This window comes from Anarhichas minor, unplaced genomic scaffold, assembly GCF_050575085.1.
Source record: "Anarhichas minor isolate MPS153535 unplaced genomic scaffold, ASM5057508v1 ptg000045l, whole genome shotgun sequence".
NCBI classification, from domain to species: Eukaryota; Metazoa; Chordata; class Actinopteri; order Perciformes; family Anarhichadidae; genus Anarhichas; species Anarhichas minor.
This window is the reverse complement of record NW_027466491.1, coordinates 8,561,874-8,580,369: the sequence shown is the minus strand read 5'-3', so window position 1 is coordinate 8,580,369 and position 18,496 is coordinate 8,561,874. Positions and strand designations below refer to the sequence as shown.

At 42.8% G+C, this 18,496-nt stretch overlaps 2 protein-coding genes across 2 annotated transcripts; one reads left to right on the top strand and one right to left on the bottom strand.

The window, feature by feature from the left end:
- Positions 1-553: 553 nt before the first annotated feature.
- On the bottom strand, positions 554-14,698 carry LOC142970953 (endosome/lysosome-associated apoptosis and autophagy regulator family member 2-like). Its single transcript, XM_076111466.1, has 22 exons — positions 12,540-14,698; positions 9,145-9,265; positions 8,834-9,023; positions 8,610-8,757; positions 8,274-8,363; positions 8,078-8,183; positions 7,687-7,836; positions 7,272-7,360; positions 6,326-6,506; positions 5,811-5,939; positions 5,284-5,374; positions 4,973-5,075; positions 4,716-4,853; positions 4,306-4,578; positions 3,815-3,988; positions 3,401-3,590; positions 3,215-3,311; positions 3,047-3,139; positions 2,686-2,812; positions 1,969-2,147; positions 1,366-1,528; positions 554-994 (listed from the first exon to the last, which is right to left on the bottom strand). Exons 1-22 carry the CDS (start codon positions 12,639-12,641, stop codon positions 923-925), a joined length of 3,006 nt encoding a protein of 1,001 aa, XP_075967581.1. The 5' UTR covers positions 12,642-14,698; the 3' UTR covers positions 554-922.
- Positions 13,946-17,152, top strand: klhl42 (kelch-like family, member 42). The gene is made up of 3 exons (XM_076111467.1): positions 13,946-15,139; positions 15,210-15,403; positions 15,623-17,152. The coding sequence occupies exons 1-3, from the start codon at positions 14,376-14,378 to the stop codon at positions 16,075-16,077; spliced, it is 1,413 nt and encodes a 470-aa protein (XP_075967582.1). The 5' UTR covers positions 13,946-14,375; the 3' UTR covers positions 16,078-17,152.
- Positions 17,153-18,496: the final 1,344 nt, after the last annotated feature.

Sequence of the window (18,496 nt, the reverse complement as noted above, 5' to 3'; positions counted from 1 at the left end):
ACTCTGCTCCACTACATCTCAGAGGTATATTGTACTTTTACTACATTTATCTGGCAGCTTTAGTTACTTTACAAATTAAGATTTACTGCTTTTCCTTTTCATTAATTGTAATTAACTTTTTAATAATTTGGACAAAACAAGCTTTGTGTCACTCTGGGCTCTGGTAATATTGTGATGACACATTATTTACTTAATTTAAGTAAAATGTTAGTACTTTTACTTCAGCAAAGGATCTGAATACTTCCTCTAACACCTCCAATAAACCTCCATTATGGAAGACGAGGTTGAATTCATTAATTGATTAACCAAAAAATAAATCAAAATTATTAAAATAAAAAGTGAATCCTCACATTTGAGAAAGCTGGAACCATGAAATATTTTCATAAAAAACAACAAACGATTGCCAAAATCGTTGCCGATTAATTTTTGATGAATCATTTCAACTCTACTTGTATATAGTATCACATATACTGTTTATAGTATATATATATATATATATATGTATAAACATGTCACACACGACTTGTACTGCACATCATCAACACACACATCCCAAAGTCAAAGAGGACTTTAATAAAGGTTCATCATCATAACATTAATATAAATACGTAACTCTGAACAGAAAATATCTCAAATAAAAATACAAAACATACAAAAAACATTAAAAGCAAGTTTCTCTTCCAGTTGCCGCCTTCGAGCCTCCATGGCATTAAAGCAGGAGTGTGTTTCCTGTGTATTCTGGGAGTAAAACTGTCCAGTTTTTTGCCAGCATAAAACGCCCCCCCCCCCCACACACACACACACAATAAAGGGGAGGGGGCGGGGCGAAGGACACATAAGGAGGAGGGCAGTGATTGACATCGTCACTGACTGACTGTTCCTCCATTATTCTACTCGGTCCTCCCTCTCTGTTGGCATCCGTTTATCCCAGGACCCATCGATCACACTGGGAGGAGTTCAGCTGCACGGACTCGCAGCTCGCTCCACCCTCGTGCTGAAAGACACAGATATCAAAGACGTTAAATATAATTTCAGACAGACATTCATGGTTCCAAGAGGATGAATCCTAATGACTTTGGGGACCATGAGTTCCACAATTGCGATGTTTGAAGTGAAATGTCTCAACAACCATCAGAAGGATTGACATAAATGTTGGTTCCCCCTCAGGAATACATTTGAAACATCTTGTGTGTAGTTTTTGCTGTAGGGTTCCAACTGATTAGGCGATTAAAATCTGGGTGTAGAAATTCAATTTGAGAGAAAGTGAAGATATGTGAAGTAAAGTAAGCCATTACTTGAAAGAATCAGGCAGTGCATGCTCGGTCAACTTGCCTAAACAAAGCTTCTAATAAGTCAGAGTCCCACCTTGTTAGCGATGGCCCGGAGTTTCCCCAGCAGGGAGGGTTTCTTGGTGTAGACCACGTCGTCGTCGGGTTCCTCCCCTTCAGCCAGAGCACAGCTGTCTGCAGCTGGAAGCTCACACTCCTTGTTGGCAGACATCACCAGACGAGAGTACTTGTACTCCAGTCTGAACACAGACCACAGGGACGTCGTCATCGAGGGACAACATGTTATTAGACAACATGCAGTGTGCAGGTGTTTAAAGGCAGATACTGAAACTATTTAAACAACGGAATAGCTGATATTTATGACAACAGTTGTGTGTTTTTATAAAAAAGAACTATACAAAGGTCACAAAAAGACTTCTTCAAAAAAGAAGAGACAACAGACTGCTTCATTTTAAGAGATCACAGCCAAAAAAGCTGGCGTCAACCATTTAAAACCAAAGATTATATGATTTAAGTTTAAAAAAATAACTCAATGTTTCTGATTCTGTAAATAAAACGTGTCTACTTCTTGAAAGAATCCGAGCCTTTACCGTCGGTGACAGCTCTGCCTTCAAATAACAATTCAAAGTAATCTCAATGAGCGTGTTGGCCTTGACTGAGATTGGCAGTTGCCTCTAACCTCTTGTTTTTCTTCCAGAAATAGCAGGTGAGAGAGATGAGGAGCACGGCGACGAAGGCTCCGCCACCGACACCGACCTTCAGCAGCAGAGCGATGGCCTCACACGGAGAGGAGCTCCTGGGAGGCAGCGAGGCGCCTTTGGTGCACAGCTTTGGCTCGTTCCACATGTACAGAGTTTCCTGGAGAAAGTGGAGGGTGACAGATGGAGAATTAGAAATGTTTTGCTTGTGTTGTTTGGATTCTATGGTCTTAAGAACACTTTTATTCTAATTTTAAACGCAAAACATGAACAAACCAACCATAGGAATCTTCTTTATTTCACCACCACATTTCATCAGGGTTATTTGCAAATTTAGTCTATTTTCCTCAACTAAAAACACAATTTAGTTTTAATAAATGGCATTTTTATATCATCATAAAGTCTTTATTTGTACTATTACATGAAACCTTTTAGAGTGCTTTCATAAAGCACAAAGAGGGTTTTTGTTGTGTTTTCATCTAAAGGAATTATAATAATAGTTTAAACTAAATGATGCAGCAATATCCAGTCAAACTGAATCATTTACATGTGGAATCCTTTTGCTTTATTAAATCTTTAATCGTATTAAGTATTTCACCAATTCATACCTGCAAACTGAATTTGTGACACATTCCCTGGTTGGATTAGATTATAGGGTGATGTTACAGAATGAATGCAGGGAACATCAGGAGTGTTACCTGGACGCCTCCCTTGCACGCTCCCTCTATCCGGTGGTAGTCGTCTTCTGCGCAGCGCGGACAGCCGCTGGCGCTCTCCCACAAGAAGTGGAACGTACATCCGTCACACGTTCCCGCAGGACAGGAGCTGCACAAACAGTAGTTTCTTTTAATTTTCTCACAGGATCTAATTTCTTATCGTCATATTATACATTTTAATATTGAACATTTTCACGTCTTTTAGTATTTCCAAAGCCTGCATTGCAAAATATGTGTATTTGATTAATATTATACAGTTGGTTGTATCATGTTCACTCTCATTTTACCTAATTTTGGCAGAAATTGAAACATCATCTCATACATAGAGTACATTATAACCTACCTGGGCACAGAGAGCTCTCCTCGTTCAGACTTCTCGGGGTTACAGCGAACAGTAATGACTGAACTGCGACCCTGATCGCATGCCTGCGTTGACCTGAAAGAAAATAGCGACACAGTTAACAAATAACAACAACACTCACTCACTCTGCCTTCTGTTTATTTATTGTACCTGTAGAAGAAGTTGATGTCTGGAACATGCTTTGATTTTTCTGGAAAAAGATCTGGTTTAGCGTCCACATAATCCAGGACTGAGTCAACTGTTGCTCCTGGAGAGAAACACGGATGAGGATATGAAAGGCAACATCACAAGCTGATGATCACAGAGCCGCATGCTGTCATTTAACAAGCGTCGTACCGATGAACGTGTCTGCAAGGCTGATGGACTGGGAGGAAATGGCCATCCTGAAACCCCGCCCATCCGCCGGGATGATGGTTGATTGACAGATGAAGCTGTCCACTGAGTTGACCAGCTGAGCCGAGTCGCTCTGGTCGTCCTTGCTGGACACGTCGGTGACGTTATCTGTGCAGGCAGCGGCTCTCTTCCCCTGCAGCAGACATGATGGCATGAAAAATGATCAAATAATCAAAATACATCTAGCGTCTAGCTTTCATATAAGACAGCTAACCGTGGGCAACAACAGAATGAGTCTCCTATAAGATCACCAACTCTACACACAAACGAAAATAAGAAAGGACACAATTCAAAAACAGGATAAGATCTAAAGGATATCGTATAAAGAATGAGAGGAGACAGATCTGTGTGAATTACCTCGTGGCCACACAGGCTAATGTTGAACAGGTGAAGGTACTTTGTGCCTTTAGAGGTGAAACTCGGCCCGATGGTCAGCGAGGCCACGTCGCTCAGGGGGCTGAGGTCAAAGGTCAGTGTACGGTTGTTCTCTGTGTGGGAGAAGGAGCAGTCGCTGTAACAACGAGAGTGTTCCTGAAAGAAAAGACACAACACATGAACTCTCAACCACTAGTCAGAAACGCAACTGTAATTTACAGGAAGGTTTTAGTAAGTTAACATGTTTTTTGTCTTTCTAGACCCCTATTTGACAAAAGCTTGCCTGTAGCACAGAGTCAGATTCGCAAACTTGTTCACTAATGCTTTGATCAGATTGTTCCTGAATTAAATTTAGGTAATTTTTTGTTTCTTTTCTTGAGTCAAAGTGCGTTTGCTGCTGCTTGTGCATTGACAACATTTTAATATCAGCACCAAAACTCAGCACGAGTAAAAAAAAACCCAGAGGACGCTACCTTGTTGCTAATACTTCCAGCCCCACAGGCGACACATGCATCCTGGCCGTAGGCGTGGCGCCCTGCCAGGTGCGTGTTGGGCGGACACTCCTGGCACCGGTTGGTGCTTGTGTCGATATAAAAACCGGCAGGGCAGGGGACGCAGGAGGAGCCGGCCCGCTGGGAGTTCTGGGGTACCAGAGCGCAGGCCCGACATGCTGACGCAACCCCATCCAGGACGTTTGTCACGCTGATGGAGTACAGCTTCACCATGTCACTGACATAACGACGCACCTGTAAACAATACACAGGATATGTCACATAATATATTTACACCTTCGTAAATAAAATGATCTTTTAAAGCAGAGAATGAAACCCACAGATATTACATTAAAGGGAAGAAGGTGCTTTATGTGTGGGAGTTTGCTTACGTCCAGAGCATGGTTAGTCCTCTGGAAGGCCCATGTGAATGTGACAGACGAGTTCCTGGACATGCTGTGCGAGTACGACTGTTTCTCCTTGTTGCCTTCCCAGGACTCCACCACTGTGGTGCTCTTCCTGTTCACATCCTGCAGGGGGCAACAAATATGCAGAGCAGTGTAATAAACTGGAGAAACTAAACGTGACGGGTGAAATCAGACACCAAATTACTACCTTTCTGCTCCAAACACACAATCAAAGCACACACCATCATGAAGTAGAGCTCACAGTCTCCAGAGCAGATGGTCTCGAACACAAAGGTTATCCAGCCAAACTCACTGCCCGTCATCCCTGAAAGTGAGGCTGGGACCCTGTCACCAAAAACACAAACAAAGGCAGAGATTTAGATGATAAAGACACAGAAATATGGTATTGTTAAGTGGATTTTATACGGCAATTATTCCTAAAAAAACAGCTCTCTTGATTTTCTCTTTCTGTCTGGTCCGAATTTGGATAAAAAGATCAAATTCGGACACAAAAACAACCAGATCTCCGGAGAAAGAAAGCACACATACTTACTTGAAGCCAGGCACATGCAGGCTGAGGATGAGGTAGTCGTTATCTGAACTGCCTGCTCCGCTGCGAATGTGGTCCCCTGCAACCGCCCACCCTGATGAACCACCGACAGGATGCACACACACATTATACCCAAGATCGAGAATTAACTTTGAACTTCAGGCAGTTGAACAGTTAGTAGATAGTTGGTAGTTAGCAGTTAGTAGAATGTTTTCTATTTATTTAGGTAGTCAGTTGTTAGTAGTTAGTATAGTAATAATTGGTAGGTAATCAATTACTTTGTTATTTAGTTGTTAAACATGAGTACTACGTTACTTTAATAGTTAGTTATGTAGATGTTAGTAGTTAATAGATAGTTGTAAGGTAGTTAGTGGAGTAGTCAGAGATTTAGTTAGTTAGTAAGTAGGTAGTTGGTAGTTTTAGTTAGTTAGTTAGATATTAGGTTGTTAGTAAGTAGGTAGTTATAGTTAGTTAGTTAGTTAGTTAGTTAGTGAGTGCCTCAGTAACATCTCGGGTGTCATAGTGCTCACCATTCATGTCGTCACATTTGGAGTTGCCCACATTGAAACAGGAAGTCTTCATGTTGGAGGGTAGCACGTTCCACCATTTATACTCGTAACCCAACACTGGCTCTGTACCTGCAGGACACTCAGTGCACACTGTTGTACGTACACACACACACACACACACACACACACACACACACACACACACACACACACACACACACACACACACACACACACACACACACACACACACACACACACACACACACACACACACACACACACACACACACACACACACACACACACACACACACCCAAGCTTTATTAAGATACAACAATAGTATTTTCCTGCTTGATAAAACATTATGTTTGCACAAGAACCATCCTTTCAGGAGTGGATAATACAGCTGTGTCGCCTCCGTTTGGATGTTTAGTTGACTTTCCTTAGATAAATACTGATTAAAGAGCTCTGGTTATATGAATGCAGCTCCAGTGGCTCTGTGGCAGTACATGCCAGGTGTGAGCAGGTTTACCGTAGGTGCCATCTGAGTAGGTTCCAGGTGGGCAGGGCAAACAGTCGTTGCTGTTGCTGTTGTAGTAGCCGGGGTTGCAGGGAGGGCAGGGCTCTCTCTGTACCGTCGTAGGCAGCTCCACGGCCCCCGTGATGTTTTCCACACAGATCTTCGGCTCCACCCAACGATACAACACCTGCGTCTGTAACCGACAAAGCCACAGAGGTCAGAGGATTTACATGGCGTGTCTCTGGAGTATCACAGACTGAGATCCATAACAACAATACTGGAGGGATACGTTTCTTTTCTGTTCTTGAACAATCATCACTCTGACTCAGCGCTTTCAGAGATGTGAATCAAAACAGGCCAAGGTTGTGGACGAGTGCCAAGGAGGTTGACTTTGGATCAGATGACATGACAAACGTTCACGAAGCTGTTCATCATTTCCTTTCTCATCACATTGTGAGACTTCCCTCGTTTCTGATGAAATGCCCTGAGACAGCTGACAAAATCCTTTCACTGTTTGTAAGCAATTTAAATGTGATGCAGTAAAAACAGGCAGCATTATCCTCCTGTATGAATAAGCAGGGCTTTAGGGCAATTTGTGAGAAGGATAAATGCAAACAGCATGTTTTATTATAAGGTCCTTTGTGTTAAATGAAAACATTAGACCAAAGATTCAATAACATACTTGTTTTAACGTACTCTTTATTGTAATTGTTCATATTTTATATTTTTAAATGAGTTTCAATTGGAATATTTTACTTTGTTTGGGTAAATTAATCTAGAAATTGAAAGTAAAAACAACCAAATTGTCAATTTACCTTTGAGAGTTTATCAGATACTACGTTAAAACTCTCTGGTGTTTGTTTGTAAGTGTGTGCGTCTCCTTGTGTATTTAAAAAGGTGAGGCTGTGTGTGTGTGTGTATGTGTGTGTGAAATGTAAAACGTGTGGATGCTGCTGACCTTCCCTTCGCTGTCGCAGGCCGCGTGGATCTGGAAATAATCCTTCTCTGAGCACGGCGGCCTCACTTTACACTCTGCCCATCCCTCATCTGAGAGAGGAGACAATGATGATCCAGTTCACAGAGAAAACAACAACAGTGTGTTGGTTAGTAAATCCATTATATTATTCTTTTACTTTACAGAAGAGAATGCAACACTTTTAATGTCAACACAAGTCTTTTGACGTGTCCGTGTTGGCAGAACATAAACGTTTTAAAGGATTTATTTCAAATTCTAAATATTTTTGTTTTTACTTGGTTATTATTTACAATGAGTAGCATGTTATTATCCTCAGAAATCCTGTATCACACCAGCTCTAGGTCTATCAAGTTGCATGTAAGTTGCTGTAAGAGGGACGAGGAATACGTGCACACACGTGAGTAGTAGTGCTCAGGGCAGTTTGTACAGGACGACGCCCCCTTTGTGGAGAAAGTGTTGCTGGGACACGGCTGACAGGATGAGGAGCCGGGCGCCGAGCTGAACCAGCCGGCCGGACACAGGAAACACTCCGATGTGTAGGCGACACCTGGACGCGTGTGTGGACATAAAGTAGCAGCACACACACACACACACACACACACACACACACACACACACACACACACACACACACACACAAAGTCCTTTTTTTACCTTTTGAATTGAAAGCAGTTTTGTCTCATTTAGTGTGCAATAATTCCAGGGAGCAATTTATATCTGATTGTATCTGATTGATAGTATTGTTAAGTCCTTGAATGCCTTATTGTGTGTTTGAGTTTTTGCTCTACCTTCTATTTGGATGTTCTTGAGCAGCACAGGTTTGACCATCTTCCCTCCCACCAAGATGCCGGTGGTTCTCCAATAAAGGATGTTCGTGCCGGACTTCAGATTCACCTAAAAACAGAAACAAAGAAAACATGCACAGGGTAACGCACACAAACATCGTAATACTTTCCCTGCTAACACAATGAGTCAGATACTCACTGTGTGCGTGTCCCATTCTCCATTGTTAGTGACTTTAATCCACTTCTGGTCATCGGTCTGAGCCATTTCCTGACACTGCTCGTTCTGGACCTGAACACATGTTGACATGTTTGCTTTTAGCCAAATCAGCTGAGATATTTGGGCAAATAGCGTCTTTAACTTTTCATGCTTCCGTCATTCTTTGAACGCATGAAAACTTAAAGACACTATCATTTAAAAATGTCCTCTATCTAAGAATAGTGTGAAAACACTATTTAGGAAGCCATTACCTCGATATATTGGCAAATGAATATCAGAATATATATGATATTGTAGGAATCAGTTAGAGGTGCTTACATAGAACTCAAAGAAGATGTTGTTGTCGGGGTACTGGTAGGTGAAGGCGACGGAGCCCTTTTTCTCCAGATGGACGGCGTAAACCAACGACACTGTACACTCGTCGCGGTTCGACTCCAGATACACTCCCTGTGGTGTCCATGATGAGCTGCATCACGGATAACAAACACTTAATGGCTGTACACTCAAGTGGGAACGGTAGTGCTTGTGGGAGTCTGCGTCACCTGTTGCACGTCTGAAGGTCCTCTCCATTTGGCCCGGGGTCCAAGAAGCTCGCCAGGCTGGTGAAGCCTGCAGGGATGGCGTCCCATTGGTCAAAACGGAGGCCGCTGCCCAGCGAATAAGAGCCGGCCACACACGGCGTGCACTGCTGCGTGCTCATCTCTAAAAACTTCCCGGCCGGACAGGAGAAAGCTGTGAGACGGTGAGAGGAAAGAGGATCATATTGACATGTGAATACACACACACACACACACACACACACACACACGCACACACACAAACATATAGATATGAACACACACACAGTACTTACAGCAGTCTGTTCCTCTGGTTGGAGGTGGAAGGTCTGAGCAGGAGCTTGGACTGAGAGGGATGGCGACCCTCCATCGTGACCCTGTGCTGTCACACTCTGTGTACTGGTAGTAGTAGTCGGTCTGCAGAACACACAAGGATCAATACACCATCCACTGGATCACTTCCAAACTGAAATATCTCAGCAGCAATTCAATAGGTTATCATTACATTTTGCACAGACATTCATTGTCCCCTGAAGATAGAAGTCTACTGATTTCCCTCTTGCACCACAGTGAGGTTCTCATTTGTGATTTTGAGTAAAACCTCTTAACAACTATTGGACGGATTACAATTACATTTGATGCACACATTCATGTCTTCTATTTTTACAAACTATATTTTGGTAGAAACATGACACCGGTCAAGACAAAGTTTCTACGTAGTCTATAAAAGGGGACTAAGTTGCCTACTGAACACCTAACTTTTTCTAAATTCAGAAGGGTCGTCATCTCTCCAATTTTCTTCTTCTCAAGCTGCTTCGTCGTCAGCCTCAGTTAGGGGCTTAACGTGCTGGATCAAAGTTTACACTCCTCACATACGGGTTAAAATCTGAAATGTACCGAATCGACGGGGAGTACGAGGAAAGAAACTCTGGACCTGCAAGTATCTAAAGAAATGTGACATGAGAATCTTATTGTTGTTGTGGTGAAAGTTTCTAATTGTCCAGTACATTGCTACTTGCTGAACATCGGTATGTTAGCATCGTCATTGTGAGAATCCTAGCATGCAGATGTTAGCATTAGTTCAAAGCATCTTCAATCTGCACAGTAAACTCAGTCACGCAGGCATGAAGCTGATTTCATATGTAAACAAAAGCTGGTTTCAAGGGTAAAAGTGGTGGCTGACCCCGATCACCAGGGAAACCGAGCCGCTCGAACACTAATGGTCCATTAGGAGCAGGACAGCAGTTATCTGTGGAGTCGCTTCTTTCCAAGGACTGCTGGTTGTGACATTATGCTCATTATTCGAACTGATTGAACATCCGCTTAGAGGAACATTTTGTCCAAAGCAGCTCAATGAGGTGCTTTAAATCTCCACATAAACAAGAGCTAAAGATGAGAACCAAGAGTGTGTTTTTATTATTCTTAAATCTAGTAAACTTATTACAGGTTATAAACCTGCTTTCCTCAAATTGCCTTTGAACATTTATTTTATATTCTATATCATATTATCTCGGCTAATTTATTGTCTTTTAACTTATTGAATCACTTCCCTTTCGAAAAGTATTTTAGAATAAAATAAAGAATAAAACTCCTGCACACTGTTTCACTTATTCCTCCATTATTTGATGATTTAATACAATATTTTGGTCGAAACAATCTTAATCTAGATCAAAACATTGTATTAAATAAATATAAAAAACAGTAGTAAAAAAAAGAAAGTGTGCAGGAGTTTAGTTCAGGTTCAGCAGCCCTCAGGCGCACCTGTCACACATATTTTATTATGATTTTGAAGAAAAAGCCAGCAGCTGGTTAGCTTAGCTTAGAGTAAAGACTGAAACCAGGGGGAAACAGCTAGCCCAGGTCTGAAATTATTATTGTTATTTGATATCTTATTTACAGCCAGTGGTATTTAGACGTGGACTATTTTGTGGCTGTATAACACAGGAGGACAGCAAGCAGATGTAATATTGATATTCAATGTCATGCACTTTTCTGACTTTAAATCAAGTTTCTAAATTATGCAATTCTTGCAGAATTAAGGCTGTAAAACCCGTAAGGGTTTGGTTTGCACTTTTAATACGACTTCCCCCGTGTCCAAAGCCTCGCTCTGGCAGTTCTCCACCTCCTCCTCCCCCCGAAACCTGCTTTTCAACCAGGCAGACGAATCCTCCGATTGTGCGGAGCAGGGCATGCCGGCTGCAGCAGATCACTGACATCTGTATCAGCTAATTACTCTGGAGCAATCACAGGAACGAACCGACGCTGTGTGGGAATGGGGGGAATTCATCAGAGATGGTTTGCAGACGCACAGATAAGCCTGAGCTCTTGCAAATGACTAATCACCTCTCAAAAAGGACCATTCATGCTGTACACCTCCCCCAAACACAAACAAACATACAAACTGTTTGGATTGCCATGTGAGAGGACGAGTCCTTCATTAACATGTATATCAGGCCAACCTGCTGCCCAGTGAACAAACAACAGGACTGGTGCTACGGGTGCTATGGGTTCAACGGTTGAGGGGTATAAAGATGATAGTGATACAAACAGCACATGGGCTGATGTGACTCACAATGGTTGGCATAGAGACTGATGAGAAGAAGCGAGAGCGGAGGGATAAAATTCGACACCATGAGAGGCGCCATCCTCTGAGTCAGGAGATTATAGGACTGGAGGTTTTGGGGATTTGTGTAGACAACAGGAAAGATGGACACTAATCGTTTTGGTCTGCTGATATTTTTGTATTGAATGTTTGATGACAAAAGCATCTCTATTAAAAAAACATCTATAAAACAAAGAAATACCTGGAAATTAGACCATCACTGTACAAACTCACTAGAAGACCGAATTCAACTGAACATAGAGTCTCGTTACACTTGTTTATTGTTTACACTACTGGTCTTTTGTACATTTTACTTTGTCTTTACATATCTGTATGAATCTGTACGGTGTGTTAGCAGCTTGTACATTTATTTGATGAGCTTTATGCTAAGCTAAGCTACGCTAAGAAGCTACTGGCTGTAAGATATAAATTACTTTTTACATAAATTGTGTAAACATGTGGACGAATTTATTTAAAAAATGTGATATAAGATATAAATTAGTTTTTTAATATAAACTGTGTAAATATGTGGATGTTTATTTAAAAAATGTAAAGATTTGAATGAGTTTTTACAATAATTGTGTAAAGATGTGGATGTTTATTTTAAAAACGTAAATTAGTTTTTCTCAGGTTCTCTTCCCCCATCAGCGGGTGATCCTGGTCGGCAGGAGGCTGCACTGAGGAGGGATGGAAAGCCAGCAGAACAAGCGTCCTCTCGGTATGGAGAGTGTTTATCAACATGAACCGCATTGTTTAAGCCGATCAGCTGCGTGCAGAGGACCGTGTGCTCTTGCAAAGATCCAAATTACGATTGAGTCAATATATAAAGATGGAAAACGACTTGTAGGCTAATTTTAATTGTGCATTAGGATGGAAGCCTTATGGATGTAATGTGGTTGTTAAATTCTGCATGCATGGCCATTTTCCTGATTTGATGACTGCATTAAAATATGGGACAAACAATAGCAATTAATAAAAGATGAGAATAATGATTAAAAATAAGAAACGTTTGGCCTCCTAAAAACACTTGTGTTTTAAAGTAGCATCAGAATATGAGGAGATAACAGTAATAACGGTTAAAGCTCTCACCTCACGGCACGGCCGCAGGTCGGAGGACACGCACGATGTGAGAGCGGTGATGATGAGCACCAGGCAGCGGGGGAACCGGGAGGCCCACGCCTGCTCCCGCATCCTCAGCTCAGATCACAAACAGCCGGCTGTCCGCTGACTGGAGCCAGAAACATGAAACAGGCCGAGCGGCGAGTGTTTGTGTGTTGGTGTCCCTGTCATTGATGCGCCCTCACCACCATCAAGACACACATTGTGAACAAAATAGTACTTCTGGTGCAGACTTTCAAATTAAAACGCCTGTGTCTGTGATCCTTAGAATAAAGAGTGGGAATAAAGATGTGAAGAACGAAACGATGTGGTACAGTATAGGCTAATGTAGTACTGTTATTAGTTTTGCTATGTCCTATTATTATAATTTATTATCTTTGACTTTATTTTTTATTCTGCAGGCTTTTGCAAGTTGTAGCCTAATCATTGTTTAAGAAAGGTGCCAACATTTTTAATTTGTTTATGTAATTTCTAAGAGACCATCTAACATTAAACATGAATGTTACCATTTGCTGTATTGTAATATGTTTAGCGCTCATTTTCATCTGCGTCTGCACACACTTACACATTTCTAGTACATAGGCTAAGAATGTTTACAGTATTTCTCCACATAAACTACATTATTAGATGTTACTAAAGTGGAAAATAAAACTATATGCGGGTTAACAGCTCCTTTATGTTTCATTACATGTCTAAAACATTGATACTAGTGAAGCTGTCGAATCTTAGAGCATCCTTTTTAAAAGAATATCAAGCTGTATGCTTTTATTTTGAAGGCTCCGCCGTCTGTCTCAGCCTGGTGGATTATTGGTCTCTTCACTTCTCTCTCAGATAAGCCTTCAGACAGTGACGACAGAATGTGACAACGCACGTTATCTTGATTGACAGCTGGAGGTAGACAAGAGGCCTGCTGGCTGTTGACCTTATTATAACTACGAGTTTGAGATTAACACTAACATTTTGCAAGACCATGTTGTTTTATGATGATTTGTGCATCGCAATAAGTATAAATCCACATTCAGTATTCAATATTCAATATTTAAGGAAATGGAAAAAGTAAGATGAGTATTCAATGTTTTTATTATATGTATAAGGTATAAAACATTACGCAATAACCAAATCTACATGTCACAACTTCAATTTGAAAATATGTTATGTTAACGTTTATGTTTTTTATGCTAGTTTGATTTTATTTCTTTAAATTTAGATTTTTCTTTTACACGATGATGTCCCATGCTGCAGTGAATCTGTGTTTTTATTTTGTTGTCTAATGACATTCTTTTACGATGTGGAGCTATTCTTCCATTCACCAGCAGGTGGCAGCAGCACACAACAGCACACAACAGCTCTACTACAAAATATCCCCACGAAGAAGTGTAAAAAGCGGAAGTGACGTGAAATGCAGCGCAGAATCAAAACATTTAAGATTTGACAGCTCAACACTGCCCCGCAAAAGTCTAATAAAATCCAATAAGAGAGGTTACTGCCAGTGTCAGGAATAAACTACAGTATTTAACTATCGTCTTTAGATAATGGGGCGACTTTTTACCGGACTGTCGAAGAATGCTAATCCGAGGAAAATGTACTTCTGGCTAGTTTTATCTGGCAGCCGATCTCTGTGGAAGTAGCTCGTTAGCTTCCACGGCTAACGAAAGTTGCTCCATGGCTATCTATGGGCTGAACATTACCATATATAGACCGGCCACAGGGCTCCCTCGAACGGTGAAATGTAAACAGTGACTTGCTGAGGAGGCAAGGGCAAGCAAAAAAGACCTGGAATAAAAAACAACAACAACACGCTTCGCCATGTCATCTGAGCAGATTATTGCCATCGTCATGGATGACAAGATCTACGAGGTGAATAAAAATAAGTTGATAGAGAAGAGCGACTACTTCCGTGCACTGTACAGCTCCGGGATGAGGGAGTCCACGGAGGACTCGGTGCAGCTGCAGGGGCTCAGCGTGCCCGGTCTGGAGCTGGTCCTGGAGTTCATCAACACCTCCAAGGTCCAGGTTGTCAACGAGACTCTGGAGGACCTGATTGAGACCGCCTCCTTCTTGCAGGTCACCTCCATCCTCAAGCTCCTCACCTCGGAGATCCGGCTGGACAACTGCGTGGAGCTGTACAGCCTCTCTGAAGTCTACGGGACTCACGATCTGCGCCACGCGTGTCTCAAGTACATGAGCTGCTACTATCATCCCATGCTGAGGCGGCCGGAGTTCAGCAGCCTCCCCTCTGCTGTCAGGGAGCAAGTCCGGGAGATGCGCATGAAAGGCACCGCCACCCTGGTGGCCATCGGAGACTTCACGTGTCTCTCCCTGGACATGCCCGATCGGGATGAACCCTGGTCCATGCTGAGGTACGGAGAGGTGGAGCAGCGCTGGAAACCGCTTGCGAACAACCTGCCTCCAGATATGATCAACGTCAGAGGATACGGCTCAGCTGTCCTCGATAACTACCTGTTCATAGTCGGTGGCTACAGGATGACCAGCCAGGAGATCTCTGCGGTGCACTGCTACAACCCCTGTAGGAACGAGTGGAACCAGGTGGCTCCTCTCAACCAGAAGAGGTATAACGATTCCTCTCAAATATCTCATTATATGCCGTCATGTTTTCACTTACTGCATCCTCTCCTTCAGGTCCAATTTCAAGCTGCTGGCAGTGCAAGGGAAGATGTACGCTGTGGGAGGCCAGAGTCTGGGAACAGTGGAGTGTTACAGCACCGAGCAGGACTGGTGGACCTGCGTGTCCTCCATGCCCGACCCACTGGCTGAGTTCTCTGCCTGCGAATGCAAGGGGATGATCTACGTCATGGGTGGATACACTGCAAGAGGTGAACTCAAATCAGTATACAGTCACACTATCACACACAGTGCTACAAACAATACAAACCAATGATGGCCACTTGTGTCCTGCAGACTGTGGAAAAGTCTGCATGAGGTTAAAGTGCTTTGATGCTACGGTGTTGCTTATTTGATGTCAGTAGTGAAAATATACAAAGGCCGGGATGAGTCTTTGAGTTTTTTACGTGTTTCTTTTTTGTGTCTGACAGACAGGAACACAAGTGTCCTCCGTTACTGCCCCACCTCCGACAGCTGGACGGTGTTTCGGACATGTTCGGCGCACATCCGCAAGCAGCAGATGCTCTCCGTGGAGGACACCATCTACCTGGTGGGCGGCTACACCCACGAGCTGGAGTTTGGCCAGCGGCAGCGGCGTCCCAGCCAGACGGAGGACGTGCTGACGGTGCAGTCCTACAACGTCTCCACGGGCGAGTGGGTCCAGCTGAAGGAGAACACGTCCAAGTCGGGCCTGAACCTGACGTGCACGCTGCACAACGACGGCATCTACATCATGAGCCGGGACGTCAGCCTGCCCACCAGCCTGGAGCACCGCGTCTTCCTCAAGTACAACATCTTCTCTGACGCCTGGGAGGCCTTCAGGCGCTTCCCGGCTCTGGGTCAGAACATGCTGCTCTGTTCGCTTTACCTCCACAACGTGCTGTGATCGAGAGTGCTGATGGGAAAGACTCAAAGCTGGTGGAAGCCATGCGGTGTTACTATAGGCCAGTGTGTGGCTCGCTTGTTCTCGCATACAATGGGGCTCTGTGGCGTTAGTGGGAGCAGCGTCCGGTTGCCAGGTGGAGCGCCCTGTGACCTTTGTGCCTCGACAAAAAGAAAAGAAAAGCGCACTACATTGTACATACTGCTGTGGATGCAAATACAAAAGCTACAATGACAAGTATGAAGAGTGATGAAGCGCCATGGCCCATAGGTCAACAGCATCAGAACAGCCCCAGTTTGTGCCTCTCGTGTATTAAACATTAAAGTCACAGTGGATATAATTTGACCATCAGTGTTTAAAAATGACACTCAACCAAGCTGGGGCTACATAACAGCATGCTTTTAAATCTATGGGTCACAATACTCCCAATGTTTACACTCCACATATGGCATTGGCGTACCCGTTTATCCACAGTTCACTACAAACCTTAAAATATCTCTGAAACCAAAACACATCTTCCTGTCTTTATGAACTGAACATAGCAGATAATCACGAACAATGGCTTTGGTTTTACACTGCCGGTTCTATGGGTACAAGAGATTCCTTGCGAGTTGTGGTTTGTGACGAGAAGTGGCTCAGAGGGAGCTCGACGTGTTGCGTGTACACTTTGTCTTATTTATCCAGAGATACGCTAAACTAAGCTTAAAGCGCAATTCCATGAAATGAACGATGTGCCTTCTGCAACCTCAGTTAATGGAACTTGGAACAAAAAAAAAAAAAGCACAGACTTTGTTACATTGCCAGCAACTGACCAAAACTGCTGTTTTTGAATTCCTTGTGTTCTCTCTGCTGAAGCAGGTTCTGTGTTCACGGAGGTACTAATCAGTTCCTTGATTGAAGAACGGAGGTGTGCAGACAAATGAGCCTCAAAGCAAAAATCTATTTCTGAAATCCTGAAGTTTCATGTAAATGCAGCACTTTCAATGTTTGATTCAGTGGATTTCAGATTCTCTCTGCATTACTTTTATCTGTTTGGGAATTTAGGTCATGATGATAATAAAGACGATGTTCAGGGGTCTGTTTCGCTATTTGTCCTGTTTTATAATGAGTCATTACTGCATTTTCAGTTTTTGTCTCCAACGGTTCGTCCATCACAATGTCCCAGAGTCCATGATGACTTTTTAAGATTGTATGTTTTGTGTGACCAACCAAAACCCAAATATGTTACAGTAATATAAAGCTCTGTCCTCAGTCATCAAAACTTCATAAAACACTGGAAAATACCATCCCACATGAGCAAAGTCATCAAACATGCCTGAATCTATTCCTCTCACAGGAATATTCATAACATAACCGCATCAAAACACTTGATACCAACATCACATCATCTCCAAAAAAGGCTGCATGAGTCCCTCTATGACTTCATTGTGTTGACAGAACATGAATACTGATGCATCTCAGGCTAAAGAAAACATTTGGTGACGTTGCTTTTAGCTCCGAGCCGTTGGAACAGAATTCGAGAGGATCTGAGACTATAGTAATATAATAATAAAGTCTCTTCCCCTTCTCTCCTTTTCTGTCTTGTTTTCTTATTGTCAATCATTTGTAAAACACTTTAAATTGCAGAAAAGAGGTGACCAGCAGAGGGCAGCACAAGCTTTCTAAATAAATATGTCCGCAGGATTCTCCTTCACAAGGAATCTCTCCTTCAAATAAGAAGCATACATTTAAAAAAAAGTGTCTTCAATTTTAGCATCAACGTGCATTTGCTGAAAGAATAAAACACCTAAAATGCTACGAAACAGTAAAATCAAAGTTGATGGTATCACATGAAACCCTCCACCTGTAGGCTGAATCATCGCCGTTTCAAATATGTGTCATCGTCCAGAGGTCACGAACGCAGATGGATTTGATATTTTTAGCTTTTGTTGGTGTGAAAAGACGGATGGATGGTTGAAAATTGGGTTTCTCTAACTCACGACGGCTGCCACTCGGGAGGCACAGATGAAATCAATCGTGGCCATCAGTGATTGATCCTCTGAGCGGGGTCACAACAGAGATGTCTCTCACACCTCCACTGCTCAGGGGACTAATACTGCAAACTGTGCACAGAATCTGCTTTTATATTGTAGCTGCATAGATGACAGTATGTCCGTGGCTTTATAGCAGAGCGTATATGTTCTATATACTGCATACAGTCTTTTATTTAGCTGAGAGCCAAGTGAGAAAATGTGCTCTGTATTGGGAGGTGAGCATGCGTCTGTAGAGTGTGTGACAGAAAGAGGAGGGCTCAGAGAGGGGGGAGAGAGAGAGCGAGAGAGAGAGAGAGAGCGATCCAAGGACAGACGGCACTGAGGGGAGGGGAAATAACACACTCTCAGTCACACCTACACCACAGCCTCTGTAGCAGACAGAACAGATC